The sequence below is a fragment of the Patella vulgata genome, chromosome 7 (genome assembly GCF_932274485.2).
Source record: "Patella vulgata chromosome 7, xgPatVulg1.2, whole genome shotgun sequence".
NCBI lineage: Eukaryota > Metazoa > Mollusca > Gastropoda > Patellidae > Patella > Patella vulgata.
Genome location: NC_065885.2, coordinates 54,568,918 through 54,590,035, shown reverse-complemented (window position 1 = coordinate 54,590,035; position 21,118 = coordinate 54,568,918). Strand labels below are relative to the sequence as shown.

The window sequence follows — 21,118 nt, the reverse complement described above, 5'->3', positions numbered from 1 at the left end:
TTAAAGATATTTGTGAAAGTGTAACAAATACAGAAGCAAAGAAAATTATGGCAGAATATTTAGTTGGTAATATTTTTTTGAATAGTTACATAAAAAAAATCCATTCAAGACTGTTTCGACATGAGATCAGCCCTTTTAAATGAAGAGCTGTTGATATTGAAGGCGACTTACGATTAGTCAGCGTTTTTAAATCTCGGTTTCAAATTTTATATTCTGCAATGATATAATGAAAGTTGTTGAGAGAAATTGAATGGATGCAATGACTCAACGTTTTTCTTGGCTAAGTGTTAGTCGAGAGAGTTCCTCTGGATTTATAAATTCTCAGTGGTAAGCAATAGCGTCTATTTGTTATGATGGTACGAAAAACCAAGGACCTGCGTACATCAGCATGCAGGTTAGAGAACCTATTACAGGTGGAATTTTATGGGCAAAATTTACTTCATATCACAAATCCCATGTCATTTCATTTCTGTCTGGTTTTAATTATTTCTCTAAATAATAACTGAATAAGTTTGATCCATGAAAACATATTACAAAGATGTTAATTATTATATTGTAATTCTGTATTTATTTAGCATCTACGTATATGAATATGAAGAGACAGCTAGAAAGAGATCTGTTACGACTTTTACCCTTTACCTCAGTTGAACCATATAAAGGACAGTTTGAGAAGGTAAATCATGCATATATATGATGTAAAAATAGCCAGCCAACAGAACCATGCCATAATGAACATTGTATATTTTGACACCAGATGGGTTTATATTGTTTGAATGTTTCAGATGATAATATTTAGCTAATAAACAATCATCCTCGTTTTCCCCAGTGGTCTCATTCCGTTCTATTCCACTATACCCTTGGTTAATCCATAGGGTTTTCACATTTTCAAATTATCTGCTCTGGCCTTGATCGTAGCTTGAGTCTGCAAACCAATCAAAAAACAGTTTACAAACCAGTCTTTCTGAGACTCTTTTGCCTCTTTATGTAAATGTTCACAACAATATGGCGGCTTGTTGCACCACAATGAGATAAAGTTACTTCCCTTTACCAACTCCCTTTGCAATTAACAATTTATGGGATTGGTCGATAAAAGTAGCACAATCATCAAGGGCAGATAACTTGAATACATGTCCCCCCCCCCCCCCATGGCCCATGGATTAACCCAGAGGTTAGTGAGGTAGAGTGGAATGAGACCACTGGTTATAAAGACGATGATCAGAAATGAGAGGGACTACAGCAAGTTCAGTGGCAATACGCAAGTTGACTGTCCTTATTAAATTCCTTTCTTTCAGATAAAAAGATGGCCTAATTCTCTGAGAGGGAAAATATCTTTGACAGAGATATTTAACTGAGATATATAATTTTTTTGATTTTTTCAATGTCAGACTTTATAATAACAATATCCTGAACCTTTCGAAACATTTTAATGAACAAATATTTTTATAGAATGATAAAAGAGAAAGAATAGCATCCATTAAATATACAGGGGTTGATAGTATTAATATTACAACAAAAACAGCCAGAGAAAGACAATATCGACATTCAGAAGATTTATGGGATGCCTTACGGCGTTGTTTACGATTAAAACAAGTTGAACCAAAAGGAAGATTTAATCATACCATGATTGATTCAGAAAAACAACCCAGAAAATATCAGGTATATTAAAATATTGTAAATCCCTGTAACAAATCTCAGTCCAAAAATGGTCATGTTTGTTCAGTATTTACAAAGATCCCAAAATAGTTTGGGATAATTTTTATAATGGATCGCTTCCTTTTCACCCCCACGCTATCACTAAGATCTACGCTGATCTGCACTGTTCCAGGGATTGATTCTTCTACCCACTACTACTACTTTAGTCTGATGTTTATTCGCTGCAGTCTTGGAATTATATAATAGTTGTGACATCACAGACATTTTCGCCCCCAATGTATCACTGAGATCTACGCCCACCTGCACTGTTCCAGGGATTCATTCTTCCACCCACTACTACTACTTGAGTAGGATGTTTATTCATTGCTGTATTAGAATTATTTACAAAGATATGATGGATTAAACGTTTTGCAATATTGACATCCTCGGCAGATTATATGAACCGTGTTGAGCAAAACCTTTTGATGTCACTGTTTTTAATTGGATAGAATTCAAGCTGGGAGATAATAGGAGTTATCTTATTCTCATGTTATATATCTTATCTGTACTGTTACTTTACCTTAAGCTGAATATAAGTTTATATATATAAACCGGTCATTCATTTCTTTTTAACCCTTTAGTCCCTGTTACATGTAAATATTGACTATTCTGGTTCCTGAACAAAAATCAGAGAAAAGTCATATAGTTCATATCAGTATATCCCTGGACAGTATTTAAAACAATGTTCCTTCAGGGCCTCAAACCACCTGAATTTCTGTGGTGAATATAGTTGTTTGCATTGTAAGACTGTATATATCTCTGGACAGTATTTAAAATACTGTTCCTTCAGGGCCTCAAACCACCCGTGTCTCTGTGGTGAATAGTTGTTTGCATTTTGAGAGAGAGAGAGAGAGAGAGAGTGAGAGAGAGAGAGAGCGAGAGACTCCACTCAACACAAACTAGGTCATTTCGAGACTAACATATGGTTTAATTTTATTTCAATAATTCGCTTGCGTGTAGGGGTCTTTAGCAGTGGGAGGAAACCGGAGGACCCAGGAAAACCCCACGAGATTGGAAAGGCGACCTTACTCCTTGTCACGTACAACCGGGGATTCGAAACCTCGCCAGTTGACGCAATGACAGGCCTTATGATACAGCGCGCACATGCTAACCATTCAGCCATTCAGGCCCCCTTTTGCATTGTAAGACTATGTACTTGTATATCCTTGGACAGTATTAAAACACTGTTCCTTCGGGCGCCTCAAACCACCTGAGTCTCTACGGTGAATAGTTCTCCGTGTTGTAAGACAGTATACTAATTTTTGGGGTACCACAGCCATTCTTGTGAATCTGTGGTTTGGTGCCATCTAAGAAGAAGCTACTAGTTGCAGGCAGTTTGGGGCGGTCAATGTGACAAATAGTGACCAAAATATTTTTTTATATGGCCATATTGGGTTATAAAATCCTTCAGCTCCTGTTTGTACATTTGTAGAAAAAAAGTCAATCTGAGTAAAATACAGATCTATATTTCGTTTCGTTTTTTTATACTTTCGATGGCCTACACTACATGAAGATCTGACCAGTTGTAGCGATAGGTCGTGTCAGAGGTCATACGAGTGGCTTTTGACCCTATGACGTCAGCATTGGTGTTACTAGTGGATTACCCACAGTTCTGTGCAAAACACGCCTAAAGCTCGCCATAACAGACCGTTTCATTGGCTAATAGCTCACATCATTCAGCACACGTCAATGATAACAACTCTTCCAGATCCTAGTGTAGTAAAGACAAGTCAAACGAAATTTTGAACTATAAAAACAAAACGAAATAGGATCTGTCTTTTAATCAGATTGAAAAAAGGTAATTATATATAAACATTTTAATTTGAAAAAGCTAATTTAACAACATCAGTTTATTGAATTGTAGAAATCAGATAAAAGAGAACAGTCGTATTTTCTTGGAAATGTGAAAGAACAGCGTAGTGGGTAAGTTAGAAACTACATTACAGTCCAGGAAAAATTATGAGATAAAAACATTAATGTCAAACTTTATTAGATCTCTGGCTAACTGTAGATATTGCCACCAATTGTTCATACCTTGACAAAAGTGCTATTTAACCCACAGTCAGCACTCTCAAAATTTGTCCCATTGGTCAATTTGTTTATCTCAGATTGTTTATCTCAGCTCATAAATTTGACTGCTTGTATTCTTTTTTACGATTTAACTCTTAAAAATATCCTATTTCGTAGATGCTTAAATTCTTAACACTATCTTATTTTATGGGCAGTTAAATTCTTAAAAAAAATACCCTATATCATGGACAGTTAAATTCTTAAAACTGTATTATTTTTGGGACCGTTTAATTCTTGAAAATGCCCTATGGAAGGTAATTCACTGACAGATAAATTCTTAAATGCTTTAATCTTTTCTGTCGTCTGAGTTATAAAAATTGATCTACTTTCACTTTGCAGACAGAGTTTTACATTATCAACATCAACTACAGGTCATCAGAGTGTGACAGAGGCCATACTTGGTAGTACGCCTGCTTTTTTACAGGGTGCACATGGGGAAGATAACTCTTATAATAATAATATCACATTACAAGTAAGCACATCTTGATCACCAAAAATATACTTAAGAGCGTGTCCACGAGAGCACCATGCAGAAATTGAAAAAAAAGATAACCCGGGGGGTCAGCAAATTTCAACCATACTTGGTCTATGGGGACCCCTAAGCGACAGAAGTCATCATAGGAAAGGGGCTTAACTGGTGTATAATTTTGCAGAATCAGGCAATGATTATTCTCATCTGTATTCAGTAGTTAGTAGCACGGAAGTGCATAAATGTAAGGACTGGCATAGCAAGCTTTTATATTAGCACAATTTAACCAAAGCAGCACCTTTTCAGCAATGGCCAACGATTATCTTCAAATGACTACTGATCATCACCATTACTTGTAATATTTCGTAATTTCAACGTGAATCGTGTCAAATAGATCATTTTGTTTAAAATCATAATATTTTTGTGACAAAATCTGACTTTCACGCTTGCTGGATAGCCATAGGGAAGAGTCATAAGTGGTGTGTAATTTTCAGGGATCAGACCACTGTTATTAAGATCTGTATTCATGAGCAGATCATCGTATAAATTTGACTGACATGACTATCATAAACTTGATATCTATTAATTTGTACACCTACTCATGTAAAGAAGAACCATAAGAAGAAACATTCAGAAGTGTTCATGTAGGGACATTTAATGTCTGGTATTGAAATCTCTGAATCATGGCATAGTTCAAAACAGGATTTATCGCACTCCAGGAATATGTTGACCGCACGTGCCAAACTCCTACATATACCTACGTTGGAGCAGAAGTGCTCACTTACTTAGATTCCTACGTTTGAGTGTAAATGCTCTCTGACCTTACTTCAAGGTTTTTGGACCCCAGAGTACTGTTTTATTTTGTAGTACTGTTTTTGACCTCTTCTCCTTCAGGGATTTCAATATGGAATTATCATAGCCTCCCGATCTGTAATGACTCTCCATGAAAACTTCCAAATGTTTCTATACAATGATCGGCTCCTAAATACAGATGGGAATAAGCTGGTCTGATTCCTAAAATTTGTTTGACCAAAATAACCTATTTGGCACAAGGAACATTGGCAGAAAAGGTGTTGTATAGTCGTCTTGCTGATTGTGTGACTACGACTTACTGTCACTGGATCATCTACAATCCCCTCATCCTTAAAACCTGTTACAAGAGCGAACATGTACATCCCTCAGTAACACTTCTTTTACCCAAGAGCTAAAATATGCTTACACTGAATCGTGTATCATATTTCACCTTTCATTATATCATATTTATAGAAGACGATTTGTTCTGTTTAAATTGCATTGGACATTCGTGAAACTTGTCCCTGGTCTAACACATAGACTTTAGATCCTAAGGTCTGTCATTGAGTTAAGTGGTGTGACAGCATGCCGGTGATATGGTGTGGTGTTGTTTGTCCAACCTCATGGATATTCTCTTTTCCCACAAGTGTATTATTGAAGTAAAATTGTACCATATGTTAATCCCAAAATGACCTAGTTTGTGTTGAGTGGACCTTAAACCCCATTCCTCTCTCTTAAGTCAAAATCACACTTGCTAACGAATATATGTATTAACTTTGTGATGATGTCCATAGATACAGTATGCATCACCATATTATGCTAGTCCCCAAATGACCTAGTTTGTGTCCAGTGAACTTTAAATCTCATTTTACTTTGTTCCTCTCATGTCTAAATCATCCTTGCTAACGACTAAATGGAATATATTAAATTTGTAAAGATGTCCATACTTCATCTGGGGTATTGATAGACGGGACATTTTATCCTAATTTTTGGTGTTTTTAATATATTTCTCCTGTTTTTATTATGACTGTTCCGGTCATTTTTATTTTTTATTTTGTTAGTAGGAAGGTTGCTAGTTGTGGGTAACATTCAACTTTGGTCCTAGTCCCTGCAAAGAACGAGCTATAGCCTCTTAAACATTGGTTTTCATTAAATTCAATTTTCAGAGAGACTTGGGTATCCGGCCAGTACCAAGGTATCATTAGCAGCAGAAACTTCAAACTCCAGTGTGAAGGAGGAACCTGAGTGGTCCTACTAAGGCCCAAAATTTTGTCTATCCAAATCAATTATTGTCCGAATAGCAGGTCATTCAAATTTGGATCCAAAATTGCCTATTTTTGGCTTATTTTTCAATTAAAAAATACTTTTCCAATTTTCCAGGTCGGTATCAACTGAATCAATCTAATATTTTGTGGGGATGTATCTGGGTACTAACCCATCTCACAGAAAAAATTTGGTTCAAATCCCTGACCCAAGGGTTATCACCCCCTGCATGGTGCTCTCGCGGACACGCTCTTAAAATGGAAATTGTATCTGAAAAGTAAAGTCAATATCTTCTATGAAATAATGTTTTTGTGCTCAATGTTACCCAAATCTACTCAAATCCGAAGTGGTAACCAATTTGGCTTGGTTTCTTGCATGGTTAAATATTTGTTTGTTTCCAAGATTTCATATGGTGCATATTTTATAACAGCTAAGAACTTGTTGAACCTGTTTTTTGGGGTGTAGGACAATTGCCGGCGGGACAACTCCTGGCAGGACAACTCGAGGCGGACAATTGCTGGTTGGACAATGGCCGGCAAGGACAACTGCCGACAAGACAACTGTCGACCATTTTATTATTTATTTTTGTTATTATAGTTTATAACTATTTTGCCAGTGATTTTATTTGCGCTTTTTGGTATAGTTTATTAAATGATAAATGAGGCAACAGTTATAAACTATACTTAAAAAGATGTTTATATGTAATCATATATACTGTTCATCTTATTGCCAATGATTTCATTGATTTTTAGTATGGTTTATTAATTGATGGAGGAGAACAATACATGTAATCATTATCAAAACATAACTTAACAGTACAAAGACTGCATACTGTGTACTAAACATTGTCATATTGGGGGGTTGGATGGCTGAATGGTTAGCGTGTGTGTGCTGTATCATAAAGTCTGTCATTGAGTCAACTGGTGTGGTTTCGATTCCCAGGTTGTACGTAACAAGGAGTAGGGTTGCCTGTCCAACCTCGTGGGTTTTCTCCGGGTCCTCCGGTTTCCTCCCACTGTTAAAGATCCCTATGCGCAAGCAAATTATTGAAATAAAATTAAACCATATTTTAGTCCCGAAATGACCTAGTTTGTGTCGAGTGGACGTTAAACCCCATTTCTCTCTCTCTCTATGTCAGTGAGTGCTATTATAGATAGCCAGTCAATCACTTAGTGAGTGCTATTATACACAATGTGTTAATAATAAGTAAACTGTGTAATACAATAGGGGTTATTAAAGGACAATATATTGGTGTCAGTCATTATTCCACATGTGATGAAACTGGTTAAACACGTTCCAAATATAATTTTAACAGAGATCATTGATACAATAGATGCGTTGTGAAGCTTTCAAGAAAGGGAAGTGACGAAAGCAAAAGGAAAACACAAGTTATCCTTCTATATAACTGACTGAAGTGACGAGTGATAACAGATACATTACATGGGCAAATTTCTGCTCACTAATAATTCCTTTGAAGACTAAAAGTTGTTATGTGAGGCTGTGAGAGGATATCTGATTATTAAAAACAGTATTTAAATGTCACTAGATAAAGGAAAACGAGAAAAATTGAAATAGGCCCTACATTCCCTTGTTTTATTCATTCTATACTTAATAAAAACGTGGTAATGCACGGACAGTCAATTATTTTTTTGAATTGTCAAATATCCTCCCACAGTCCCATATAACAACTTTGGGTTTTCGAAGGAATAATTAGTGAGCAGAAATTCAGCTGTGTATCTGTTATCACTCGTCACTTGAGTTGGTTATATAGAAGGACAACTCGTGTTATGGGGCGCCCATACTGATATAGGCACGTTGGTCATTGGCTTCATATTGCATCCAATGGAAAGGGTGTGGTTCGGCTTGGCCTGTTGGTCGTTGGCTTTGTATTGTGTCCAATGGAAAGGGCACGGTTCGGCACCCGGGGGTGGGGTTGGGGGGAGGGGATAGCTGTAAATAAGTTGTGTTTTGATTTAATTGGAGTAGCTGTTCGTTATTTATTTGAAAAGATCAAGTAACGTTATTGGTTTTATTTTAAACATTTCTTTGTTATTTTATCTTTGTAAGATGGAAGTCGGCCTTACTGAACATATAGGACAGAATTTAAAGAAAGATACCCGAGCCAAGGCTAAGAATGTTGCTCAAGAATATATGGCTTGTCAGGTGAGCTTGGATTAGGGTCATTTCCATTGGATTTTTTAGTCCATTTGTTTTGTCAAATCCACTGATAAAGCCAAATAAATCTAATTTATTTTCTTTTAATAGACCAGTGGTTAGAATAGCAATAATTAAGTGAGCCTAGAGTTCTGTGGGCAGAGGATTATTTTGATCAACTTATATGAAATAAATTACATCATTTAATTTCTATTTAAAGTGATAGTTCCTCTTCAATATAGAAATATATTTTTTTTTGGAGGGGGGGGGGGGAGGGGGCGGGGGATTTGCTTTAAAACTGAAAATATAATGTAATATCCTTTGATTGAAGAGAGCCACATTGGCTAAGTGAGTAAGATGTTGGATTGCTAACCTGGAGGTCCTGTGTTTGATCCCTTGTCTGTGATGCAGGACATAGGGCCTGGTAAGGGACAGTGTATAGTCGTTCGGATGGGATGGGATGAAAAACTGCGATCTCCTGTACACATTGGCATGTAAAAGAACCGTTGACAGTTGGAATTCAATATAAGAGTTGGCCGTAATGCTGCTGTCAGGGCAAAATTTCCCCCATAGCACACTGCATCGAACATGCCCGTCTTCATTATGGCTAAGTGGGTAAGACGCTGGCTCACTAGCCTGGAGGTCAGGTGTTCGATCCCTGCATTTGCCGAGAAAGTTCATCCAGATTTTCCGGCGTGGTTCCCCCCCCTCCCTGTCAGTGATGCAGGATGAAGGGCCTGACAAGGACAGCTGTCTAGTCGTTCAGATGGGACAAAAAAACCAGGTCCCGTGTACACATTGGCATGCACGTAAAAGATTCCTTGACAGTTGGATTTCGATATAAGAGTAGACCGTAGTGCCTCTGTCCTGGCAAAATTTCCCTCATAGCAGAACAGTAGGACGTTAAACCCCATTCCATTTCATTTGATTTGTCTTCATTATCCCAGCTGTTGCAGAAGAGTAGGAAATTAAACATCATTTCACTTCATTTCATTTCGTTTGATTGAATGTGTCTGATATATTATATTTTATCGACAGGTTCAGCAATCTAAACAGTTATGTCATTTATTGTGGAGTTTAATAGAACCAAATCTAGAACTTACTGGAGATCAGTTTATTCCTAAATTGTAAGATAGGTTTTTTATTACTTCATTATTTCTTATATCTTAACAAGCACATTAGAGTGGATCTCATGGGTTTTCGGTTATAGTATTGTTTAAGTGTATATTGTTATAGATGTGATCTGTATATATTGTAGATGTGATTTGTATATATTGTAGATGTGATTTGTATATATTGTAGATGTGATCTGTATATTGTTATAGATGTGATTTGTATATATTGTAGATGTGATTTGTATATATTGTAGATGTGATCTGTATATGTTATAGATGTGATTTGTATATGTTATAGATGTGAATTGTATATATTATAGATGTGATTTGTATATATTATAGATGTGATTTGTATATATTGTAGATGTAATATGTATATATTATAGATGTGATTTGTATATTTTGTAGATGTGAGTGTGGTGGGGCTGAAGAATATGAATTATTTATATTATATGAAAGATTTTATATGACAGTTAAAGAATGTGTATTTCCTCTTCCACCAGGTAAACATATTAATTACTATTTGAAAGAAACATAATGTGATTTTTGGTTCCTGGTTATTTTGAGAAAGCACAGGGTTCTTTAAATGGCCTTGTCTGTCACACCTTTTGAAATGTTAGATGTTCATTAAGTGAAGGTCTGTGATAAACATTGTATGCTTAGGCAAGTAATTAATAAAGTGTCATCTATTTTCGTTGGGGGTATTGAGGTGGAGGTCATCCACCTCACGGTTGGCTGGTTGGAAAAAATATGGATTCTCTATCTCATTAAAATGAAGATGCTTTTTTTGTTTTCGATATGTTTCAGCTCAAAATGTGAAGCCGTTTGAGAAATGATAGACATACAAGTTGATAGGGGTTCATGTAATTCTTAAAGTGACAAGGAGTAGGGTCACCTGTCCAATCTCGTGGGTTTTCTCCAGGTCCTCCGGTTTCCTCCCACTGCTAAAGACCCCTACGTGCAAGCGAATTATGGAAATAAAATTGAACCATGTGTTAGTCCCGAAATGTCCAAGTTTGTGTCGAGTAGATGTTAAACCCCATCTCTCTCTCTCTCTTGTTTCAAATTAGATTGATTGTATTTTTCAAGAATTGCATGATGCTCACAGAAGTTTATTATTTTGTCTTCCATGTTTAATATTTAAAGATTTTGATTAAACATACATTATGCAAGAGCTAAATCTGCCAATTGCAGGTCTTTCTTTAGGCCTGAAATGTATTCTAAATGCTGCATCTCCGCTTATGAAGATAGGGGCTACTAACAGCATTATATACATACAAGTCCAATGTCTCACCAATATTATTACTTAAACATGCATTATGCAAGAGCTAAATCTGACTTTTGCAGGTCTTTCTTTAGACCTGAAATGTTATCTAAATTAATTAGACATTAATTAACTTATCCAGACCATAATCAACTCTCGATGTCAATGCTAGCGTGCGATATTTACTGGATTAAGATCCAATTTGCTGATCAACATTCATTCATGATTAAATCATGAAATGGATAATCAAGGCTATGTTTTTTTTATCATACTGACTTTAGTAATGATCATCGAGGCTAGGCCCCAAATTCAATCGCTAAATTCTGAGTTCAGAGAGGATTAATTCGTCTGAAATTTTTAGCAAATTCCCTTTACATTATCTAGTGTTTAACTATTATAGTGAGAACTGCCAGCTCTTTATCTAATCTCCCATAATGTATGTTTGGCAGATGGTGTAGATTGCATGAATACAAACTAGGATGTAACCTCACTTGTCGACCCTCAAGCGAATTAGGTCGATAGTTAGTTTAATATTAACTGCTAATTTCTATATTTTCAGGTTTTCAAACATTTTTCACAGCTTTAGCATTTAGATGTTTAAATTTTCAGTAAGTTTTAGAAAAAAATTTCAAAAATGTTTTCACATTAATCTTGTGTTTGTTATATGCCCACATTAAATATGGATATTGTAGTCATTGGTGTCTGTCAGCCGTACCCAATTACTTGTGAACAATCTCTAGGTCTTGATGGATGGCTAAGTAGGTAAGACGATGGCTCACTAGCCTGGAGGTCGGATGTTCAATCCCTGCATTGGTCGAGAAAGTTCATCCAGATTTTTCCAACATGGTTTCCCCTTGTCAGTGATGCAGGACGGAGGGCCTGACAAGGACAGCTGTCCAGTCGTTCGGATGGGACAAAAAACGAGGTCCCGTGTACACATTAGCATGCACGTAAAAGATCCCTTGACAGTTGGAATTTGATATAAGAGTAGGCAGTAGCGCCGCTGCCGGGGCAAAATTCCCTCATAGCACACTGTATGGTATATGCCTGTCTTCTTTTTTTTGGGGGGGGGGGGAGGTATTGCAAATCACAAGAGCCTTACTTCCACATTACATTTAAATTCAAAATCTTAAATCTTGGGAATCTGATTAGGGACAAAATTCTTGAATGGATGCATTGAAACATGCAATTTTTGGATTAGAAATTTTAAATGTTAATAGCAGAGTTATATTTTCATATACATTATAACTATTAAAGTATGTGAATTAATGCAATATACATATATATATATATATATATACTGAGCGCCATGGAAAACGCATCACTTAGTTTTTCGCATCACTTAGTTTTTCGCATAACAAAAATGATCCTGTAAACATATCTTATTTATTTTGCTTCTTATTGTGAACAATATTCAAATGGGAACACATCAATAACAACACATTTGTACACTTATGGATGTTTAATCTGTAATCAACGGTACAAAGTCAGAGGGGGCAAAACCAAAAGTATGACACAGATGTCAGTAGCGTGTGTGTCCTCCACGGGCTCTTACGCACGCTGTGCAGCGATGTCGCATGGAATTTACCAATGTTTGAAAGAAGGCCTGGGGCAAATTGTTCCTTTCTTGGACAAGAGCAGCTTCTAAAGCAGCAATGGTGTGCATCTGTGGTCTCCGATACAGACGGCGTCCAATCTCATCCCAGACATGTTCTATCGGTGCCATGTCCGGAGACATGGCTGGCCAGTCCAATACATTGATGATGTTAGCAGCCAGGTAGTCCATACTAAAACGGGCGGCATGCGGACGTGCATTATCCCGTTGGAAGTGCTGCAGTTGTGGGTGCGCTCGAAACATCGGAACAACAATTGGTTGCAAGACATCATCACGGTAGGCTACAGCATTAACGCGACCCCTGCAAATGTGTAGGGCGGTCCGGTGATGAAATGTGAAGCCTCCCCACACCATTACACTTCCCCCACCCCATCGATTCGTTTCGAAGATGCAGCAGTCTGCAAGACGTTCCCCAAGACGTCTCCACACATGTTGACGGCCATCAGCGTGATAAAGATGAAAGCGACTCTCATCACTGAAGAGCACACTTTGCCAGTCTACTCTTCTCCATGTCTGGTGTCCTTGAGCCCATATCAAACGCTGCTGACGGTGATGATCCCTGAGGATAGCTCCAACATAAGGTCGTTGTGCACGGAGTCCTACTTCTCTTAGACAACGTCTTACCGTGTTGGCACCTACTGGTCCTTGTCCTCCGCCGACTGCTGCACCTGTTCGAGTCGCTGGGCGGAATCTGTCACGAAGATGAGTGACCCGGATGTAGCGGTCTTGAGCCTGGGTTGTAACGCGTTGTGGACCAGGACGTTGACGGTCACGTGTTGATCCAGTAACTCGAACACGTTCCACCAACCTTACAATAGTGGACTGATGACAATTGAAGTGTCTGGCAATAGCACGTGTAGACATGCCAGCCCTGGACATTCCCATGGCTTCATTCCGTTGATTTTCAGTAAGTCTTGGCATCTCTAGCTCGATTCCTTCACACGTCCAACAACAAATTACGACAGATTGACGTTTCACAGTTCATGTACTGCACATTAAGTTAAAAACATGCTTTTAAAGGGCTCACACACAATGCTGCACGTGAATATTGGGTTTTTCATGTGCATCTCGTGCAATTTTTTATTTTTGCACACAGGCAGTTATTTTTTGCGTTTGGGAGCATTGTTTGAAACAATAGTTCATAGTATTGCATAATATTATTCATACAAAACAACCTAGTAATAAAATATTTGGGGAAAAAAAGTGATGCGTTTTCTATGGCGCTCAGTATATATACAAATGGAATTTGTTCGAACTTTCTGGAATCGAGGTAAATATAAGTTAACTGTGTCAGGCATCTGGTATATATTAAGGATTAATAGGTGATAATTACATCCTGTTTATATCGATATCATTCTATTAATTTTCTTAAAAGTGATAATTGGATATTTCCTAATATTTTTTTAATATCAATTTGATTTATTTATAGCTAACTGGTTTATTTGTTTTTGAAAAAGGTTATTACAACCCGGAACGTCTGTTCTGTTGTTGTGCGAGGATTTCTAAATTAAAATTTTTTTTTTTAATATCAATCTGTTTTGTTTATGGCTAACTGGGTTATTTGTTTTTGAAAAAGGGAATTACAACCTGAAATGTTATATTGTTAAAAAATTTCTACTCTAAACCAAGTCTGTTGTTCTGCTTTTGTGCGGGGATTCCTAAATTTAAATTTATTTTTTTAATATCAGTTTGTTTTATTTATGGCTAACTGGTCAGGGGCAGATCCAGGATTTTCAGAAAGGGGGGTGCGTGCTGAACCCCACTTGGGCGTGCGAAGCCCGGCCCTTGGTGAGTGGACTGACGGCAATCAACCAAGTCACCACACAAGGACACAGGGACCGCCAACTTATGATAGAGATCACTACCATTTTTAAGTATTTTGGTTTTCCTTTCCCGCGAGAATATATGGGGCAAAAAATCGTTAGCCACTGCAAAAAATAAGGGTGGGGGGAGGCTTGTGCCGGGTGCCCCCCCCCCACCTGGATCCGCGCCTGCTGGTTTATTTGTTTTTGAATTATGTTTTTTTGTTATTTTTTTATTATTCCAGTTTATTTGTACAATATGTTGATCGAGGTGTCTTACAACTAACTGGTGATTTTATCCAACAAATTTTAGTGGGTATGTACATATTGTTATCAGTTTAGGCCAGGGCTCCTGTTGTAAGATTATGTCAGCCAGACATTTTATACGCCCACATTTTATATTTGGTGGGGTTGGGTGGCCCAATGTGTGGGAATGATCACAAGTGATATATTCGGATCCTTGGATCCTGGGGTGAAAAAGAAAAACAACCATTCTCCATGTTAGAATTCCAAATCTCTATCTTTATTACACAAAAAGGCAGAACTACAACATAAGGGAGACAACTTGTGTCTACATAAACATAGGGATCAGACCACAGTGATATAGAATATACCACAATGTGACACAAGGTCTGTCATTGAGTCAATGAGTGGTTTTGAGTCCCCACTTGTATGTGGGACAAGGAGTATGGTCACCTGTCCAATCTTGCGGGTTTTCTCTGTGTCCTCCGGTTTCCTTCCACCGCTAAAGACCCCTATGTGCTAGCTAGCGAATTATTGAAATAAAAATTGGACCCAATGTTAGTCCTGAAATGTTAAACACTCTCGGTCTCCGTCTATAAGTTATTTCCGAACACTGTTGTTCAGAAAGGAGTTAATACCAAATAAAATCTTTATTTCATGGTGTTGCATAAAGACTAAAGTAATGTACAAACAAGTAGTATAGTATTGTATTTATTAAATACCATTAGAAGTATCATGTGGTTTAATATTATATTGTACATCAACTTGTATTTATATTTGTAGATTTAAGTGATGAAGGAGAAGAATTAGAATATAAATACCAATTAATGTCAAAATTACCTAAGGTATGTCTATATTTATATGTCCGGGCTTCACTGTAACACTGATGTTGAGGTCCACTCACCACATCCATTTTTGTGTGTGTGTGTGTGAAATATCTTTGTTAACGCCTGATTCCTTAAAGATACATTATGGGAGAGCTGGCAGTTCTCACTATAATAGTTAAAAACTAGATAATGTAAAGGGAATTTGCTGAAAATTTCAGTCAAATTGATCCACTCTGAACTCAGAATTTAACGATTGAATTTTCAGTCTAGCCTCGATCATCATTTCTAAAGTAGGTATGATAAAAAACATAGTCTCGATTATCCATTTCTTGATTTAATCATGAATGAAAGTTGAGCAGCAAATCAGATCGTAATCCAGTAAATATCGCAGGCTAGCGATGACATCAAGAGTTGATTATGGTCTGGATAAGTTAATTAATGTCTAATTAATAATTTAGATAACATTTCAGGTCTAAAGAAAGACCTGCAATAGACAGATTTAGCTCTTGCATAATGCATGTTTAAGTAATAATATTGGTGAGGCACTGGACTTGTATGTATATAATGCTATTAGTAGCCCCTATCTTCATAAGCGGAGATGCAGCATTTGTTAATGACCCTGTTAACCACAGCCAGATATGAAGAGTGGGTTATTGCGTCCAAGTAAATGTATGTGCTGTTGCAAGACATTTTCTTTTGCGAGTCATTAATATTCTGTCTCTGAAAGGGCTGCAAGCTTCAAATATTAAATTTAAATCTTCGTAATTAAGGTCCTAGAGTCATAAATTTGAGGTTTAATAGATTTGAATATTGTGGACATTATAAATGAAATGAAATGGAGTTTAACGGTATACTGTTCTACTCCTAAACTGGGCTAATGGAGACGGGCATAGGCCATACAGTGTGCTAAGAGGGAAATTTTGCCCAGGCAGGGACACTATGGCCTACTCTTAAATTCAAACTGCCAAGGGATCTTTTAAGTGCACACCAATGTATACACGGAACCTGAGGTTTTTCGTGCCATCCGAACGACTAGACAGCTGTTCTTGTCAGGTTCTCGGTCCTGCACCACTGACAAGGGGAAATCATGTCGGAAGTGAACAGTATATGATATTCTTGTAATGTACATAATATACTGATATACAATGGCCTTTTCTTGAACATATATTTGTTGTTTATATATTTAGGAATCTTTAGAAGAATGTTTTAAACAGTGGAATCATCCAATAGCTGTAAGTTATATTGCCAAACAACAAACTACACAAATACTTACATTAGGTACGTTCATTTCATCAAAATTCTCTAGTCTGAAATCTCTGATTCTTTTACTGGCCTGTTTGATGGGTTATTTTCAAGTATGATGACAATACTGGGCTAATGAAGTCGGGCATATGCCATACAGTGTGCTATGAGGAAATTTTGCCCAGACAGCGGCACTACGGCCTACTTTATATCGAATTCCAACTGTCAAAGGATCTTTTACGTGCACGCCAATGTGTACACGGGACCTCGGTTTTTTGTACCATCCGAACGACTAGACAGCTGTCCTTGTCAGGCCCTCACTCCTGCATCACTGACAAGGGGGAACCAGATTACGTATGAAGTATGAACAGTTGGCAAACTTCTCTAAAGTAGTCCTAAATGTCTTACACTTTCACTTTCTTATTTAAAATCTTTGAACATCATTTAAGGGATTTAGAATACCTTGTTAACTACGGTAATCTGCAAATTAAATCCAAAAAAGGTATACCAGTCCTAAAAATTTCCCAAGAAATTTAAGAAATAGTTCTTGACTATGATATAAAAAATATACATGTAAAGTCTTTTTTTTTCTAGGTAAAGAGATTGAAAAGATGAAATTAGAAAAGAAGGTAGAAAGAGAAAGAGGTATATAATTTTGTTTATTTTTGTCACTAAAGCCAAGTCGTATTGCATGACTGTGTACTGTGATATATTGCAATATTTCTGTTTTTCGGAAGAGATAATATTATATGCATTTGACATTTGAATCTAAAAAAAAAAAAAAAAAAAATGCTGCAAGATTGCCTGAGGCTTGTTATTATTGTTCCCATAAAGCTGGTTCCATTTTCGTTTTGATCTTTGTGCAGTGACCCCCATTTCAAATACACTCATATTAATGTTGTTTATGTATCATAGTCTTTGTTTTCTATATTTAGCTGGTAAGCTGAAAAAAATATCTCCTTAATTTGTAAAAGTCAAAAATCACTCATCTAAAAAAACTCTCCCAATTAGGATTAGGTAAATAAGGAATGTTATATCATAAGAAGTGTTATATCATGATAAGGAGAGCGATTCCTTTCATTCGTTATAAAGCACAGGTACTTTAGAGTGTCATAGCCAGGACTTCAATTTAGGTAGCATGCACAGTCAGTGACTTTTAAGTCAATAATATAAAATAAAGTATGGAAATTCTGGGTAGCAATTTTAATTAGTAAGGTGCTTGACAAAAAACTCTTGAAAATGAAATTTTCTTGGTATATGGAAATACATATTGCAATGCACTTTGGAGTATCGCAATATATTGAAAAATGATTTTAGGTAGCAGTATTATACAGCCCTGATAATGATATGACATTATTATATTTAATAGCTGGTACAACAGATAGTAGTAGTAGCAGTAATATTGGGGAGGATATTGTCACCTTTTCACCTTTAAACTCTTTTATAAATTATTTGTTGGAGACATCATCAGGTAATATTGATTGTGGTTCTGAAGGTGATGTAGTTGTTCAGTAGTTAGAAATCCCAAAACACAATTCATACCACTAAGAACCATTAATATTTTAAAGCCAATTACAAAGGGTCATTCATAACATCTGATAAGAGACTTTAAATTGCATGGATAGATCTGTCTATAGTTTGAATACAGTTGTTATTTTCACAAGATATCAGTAATTACTACAGGTTACAACTATTCTTAACATACTGAGCTAGTACCATCAGCCAAGGTGTAGCACTTTGGCCCTTGAGACAATTTTGGGTCTTTATAAAATTGGCTCTTCAATTTTGTCTATAAAGTCAAATCACACGTACTAAATGAACGTGGATATAGTTATTCGTAAAAAACAGTGATATTTTGGTCATATTATAATCATTGTCAAAATAGTCATCAAATTCTGGCTGTTTATTGACCTATGGTTGTTGGACCAAATAAGGTAACATCTATCTCTGTTAGTGGTGGGAAATAAACAAGTTTATTACGTATTTTCAATGGAAAAGTACCAAGGACCTGCCGAAATGAGATGGGTATAAATTGAAGGGTTGAAGTGGGTTTTAACTAAACTCTCACCAGATTATTCCAAGATGCCATTATATAATTGAGAACGAGGAACCTGTAAAGTTATTTCCAGTTTACCAATAAAGCTGTGAAATCATTGTTGCTGTAGTATTATTTACGATCACAAGGAACACAACAAATAAAGAAGTCTGTAGTACTACAAAGGGACCTGGTTATATAAAACAAAGCATAAATGCAATCAACACAGTTTGTGGGAAGTAAAGCATTAAATAGACAAAGCTTTGGCTTTCTTTTACACCCTTGGTGGAAGTGGACGTTCAGTCCCATGACTGACTTTGGCAAGGCATGGAGATGACAAGAATACAAAATCGACAAAGTTTGAGACAAAGATACGATGAAACTAACTATTTGTCATAAATATCATTTGCCTAATTATTAGCTTGATGTAACTTTTAATTGTTAATTGAAAAGTTTTATTGCCCTTTATGGCTAGCTGAATGGATAGGTTGTCACTCCAAATAGACAGATTAATTATGTCTGTTTATTCAAACTCTAACCAGTATATAGATGTACACATATCTCCTTCTAGTAAACGTGAATGCAGCACCATAGATTTCTTAATTAAAGATGCATTATGGAAGATTAGATGAAGAACATACAGTTCTCGCTATAATATTTAAGAAATAGATAATGTAAAGGGAATATATTGAAAATTTCAGTAAAATTACTTCACATTGAGTCTAGATATTAGCGATACAATAATGGCCAAGCCTCGATCTTCATTACTCCCTTTGTTACGATAATAAGCAAAGTCTTAATTATCCATTTTTATGGTTAATATCATTGATCTGCATATCATATTGAAATCTGTTAAAAATCAGACCCTTCTGATGGCATTGTGAGTTGTTCATGGTTTTTCACATTAATAAATGTCTAATTAATAATTTAGATAACATTTAAGGCCTAAAGAAGACATGCAAACGGCATATTTAGATCTTGCATAATGCATGTTTAACTGGAATTTTACTTCTTTATTTTGTTTAATTAACTGAAATTTTACTTCTTTATTTCAGCGCTACGTATAATGAAGAAGACAAGTAATCTTGACATTCCTAAAATAGATCCTGTGTTCCTACAGGAAGTAGCATTATGTCATGTCTCAGCTGAAAGCAATTATGATTTATCATTAGTTAATTTCTGAGTTCCATCCTGATATAATTATATAACTAGTCACAAATATTTACAAAGGGCTTTAATTTTTCTTTCCCTATGTTTAATTTTAGTAGGATTAATTATAATAATTGCTGAGTTCCTGACAGGTGCTCTGTGACATATTTCATTACCTCGGACACAGAATATACTGTGATGTTCTTAGTCTTACCACTTTAATGGGTTATATCTCGGAGACATTTATTGTTTTTTTTGCTACATATTTTGGTGCTACATTAAGTTTACCTTGCATTATCCTACTGGTACCCAATTACTGTTGGTTAGATTTAAACCCCAATCTTTGTTGTTTATATATTATAAAAATCTTTATAAAGTAATGTTTCTTGTTTCATTGATGTTAAATTCGGAGATGTTGGTGGTCGTCCCTAGCATATACAGTTATTAAAATGTAAGGTATAAAAAATGTGATGTGGGCCGGGAGTTTTTTTTTTTTGGTCAATGGATCACTGAATTAAATGACTTCTGATTCTGACAAAAAATATAAGATTTCAACTGGAATTTGATCAAAAACCTTTCATCAGTTCGTGGTTGATAATTAATGGCCAAAATGCATCAGGACAACAACTTCAAACTAGTAGAAATAGAAACCATAGTTTTAAAATTGGGGTGGAGGGCAGCTTCATCCTCTAATGGTCAGGGTGGACAATACCTGCAGAGATTTAATATGACTTATTTAGTACCAATAAATGGTTCCGTTTCCAAAACTGCAGTATTCATGCTGTCATGTTTTTTGCCAACTGCAGTAGCCCATTATGGTTTTCTCCTGTGAAAAATATAAGCTAAATGAAATGAAATAATGATTTTATATATTGATTATTCGTGTGATTCTATTGTTTCAATGGCATTTAGATATAGAACTGGTAATTGATTCTAGCTCTTTGAAGCTGGACATGGTTTTCAAAGTTAGAAAGTTATGTACCTGTATACTGAATAGTACTAATTTGATAGTCTATTTTCTGGTGGGTTTAGGAATCAGAAATTCCCACACTCGGAGTTAAACACCACAAGAATTCTCAATAGAATAATTTCCCACATGGAAATGATCTCCCCAAACGGCCTGAAAGTGGGAAGGGGCCTCATCAACTCTGCACAGGGGCACTGCATCAATATTAGACAAGGAAATAATACAAAAAACATTTCAAGTTGTTTTTTTAATATTTTACTTTCACCTACATGTAGGATTGGTATAATCAAGACAAAAACAACAATTGATAATAAAATGGGTGAAATATAAATACATGTACATTAAAGTTATGTCTGGTTAATAAAGTAAAAGAATTAAATACTGTTGACAACAATCAAGATTTATTATCTAAATGTACT

General features: G+C 36.0%; 1 protein-coding gene across 1 annotated transcript; it reads left to right on the top strand.

Annotated features, from left to right (window-relative positions):
• LOC126828275 (protein pigeon) lies at positions 1-21,093 on the top strand. The gene is made up of 15 exons (XM_050557957.1): positions 1-66; positions 576-673; positions 1,447-1,656; positions 3,557-3,615; positions 4,102-4,234; positions 8,354-8,449; positions 9,479-9,567; positions 9,964-10,058; positions 11,379-11,427; positions 14,482-14,552; positions 15,263-15,324; positions 16,494-16,584; positions 17,143-17,193; positions 17,918-18,019; positions 19,639-21,093. The coding sequence occupies exons 1-15, from the start codon at positions 48-50 to the stop codon at positions 19,764-19,766; spliced, it is 1,353 nt and encodes a 450-aa protein (XP_050413914.1). The 5' UTR covers positions 1-47; the 3' UTR covers positions 19,767-21,093.
• The last annotated feature ends 25 nt before the right edge of the window (positions 21,094-21,118 follow it).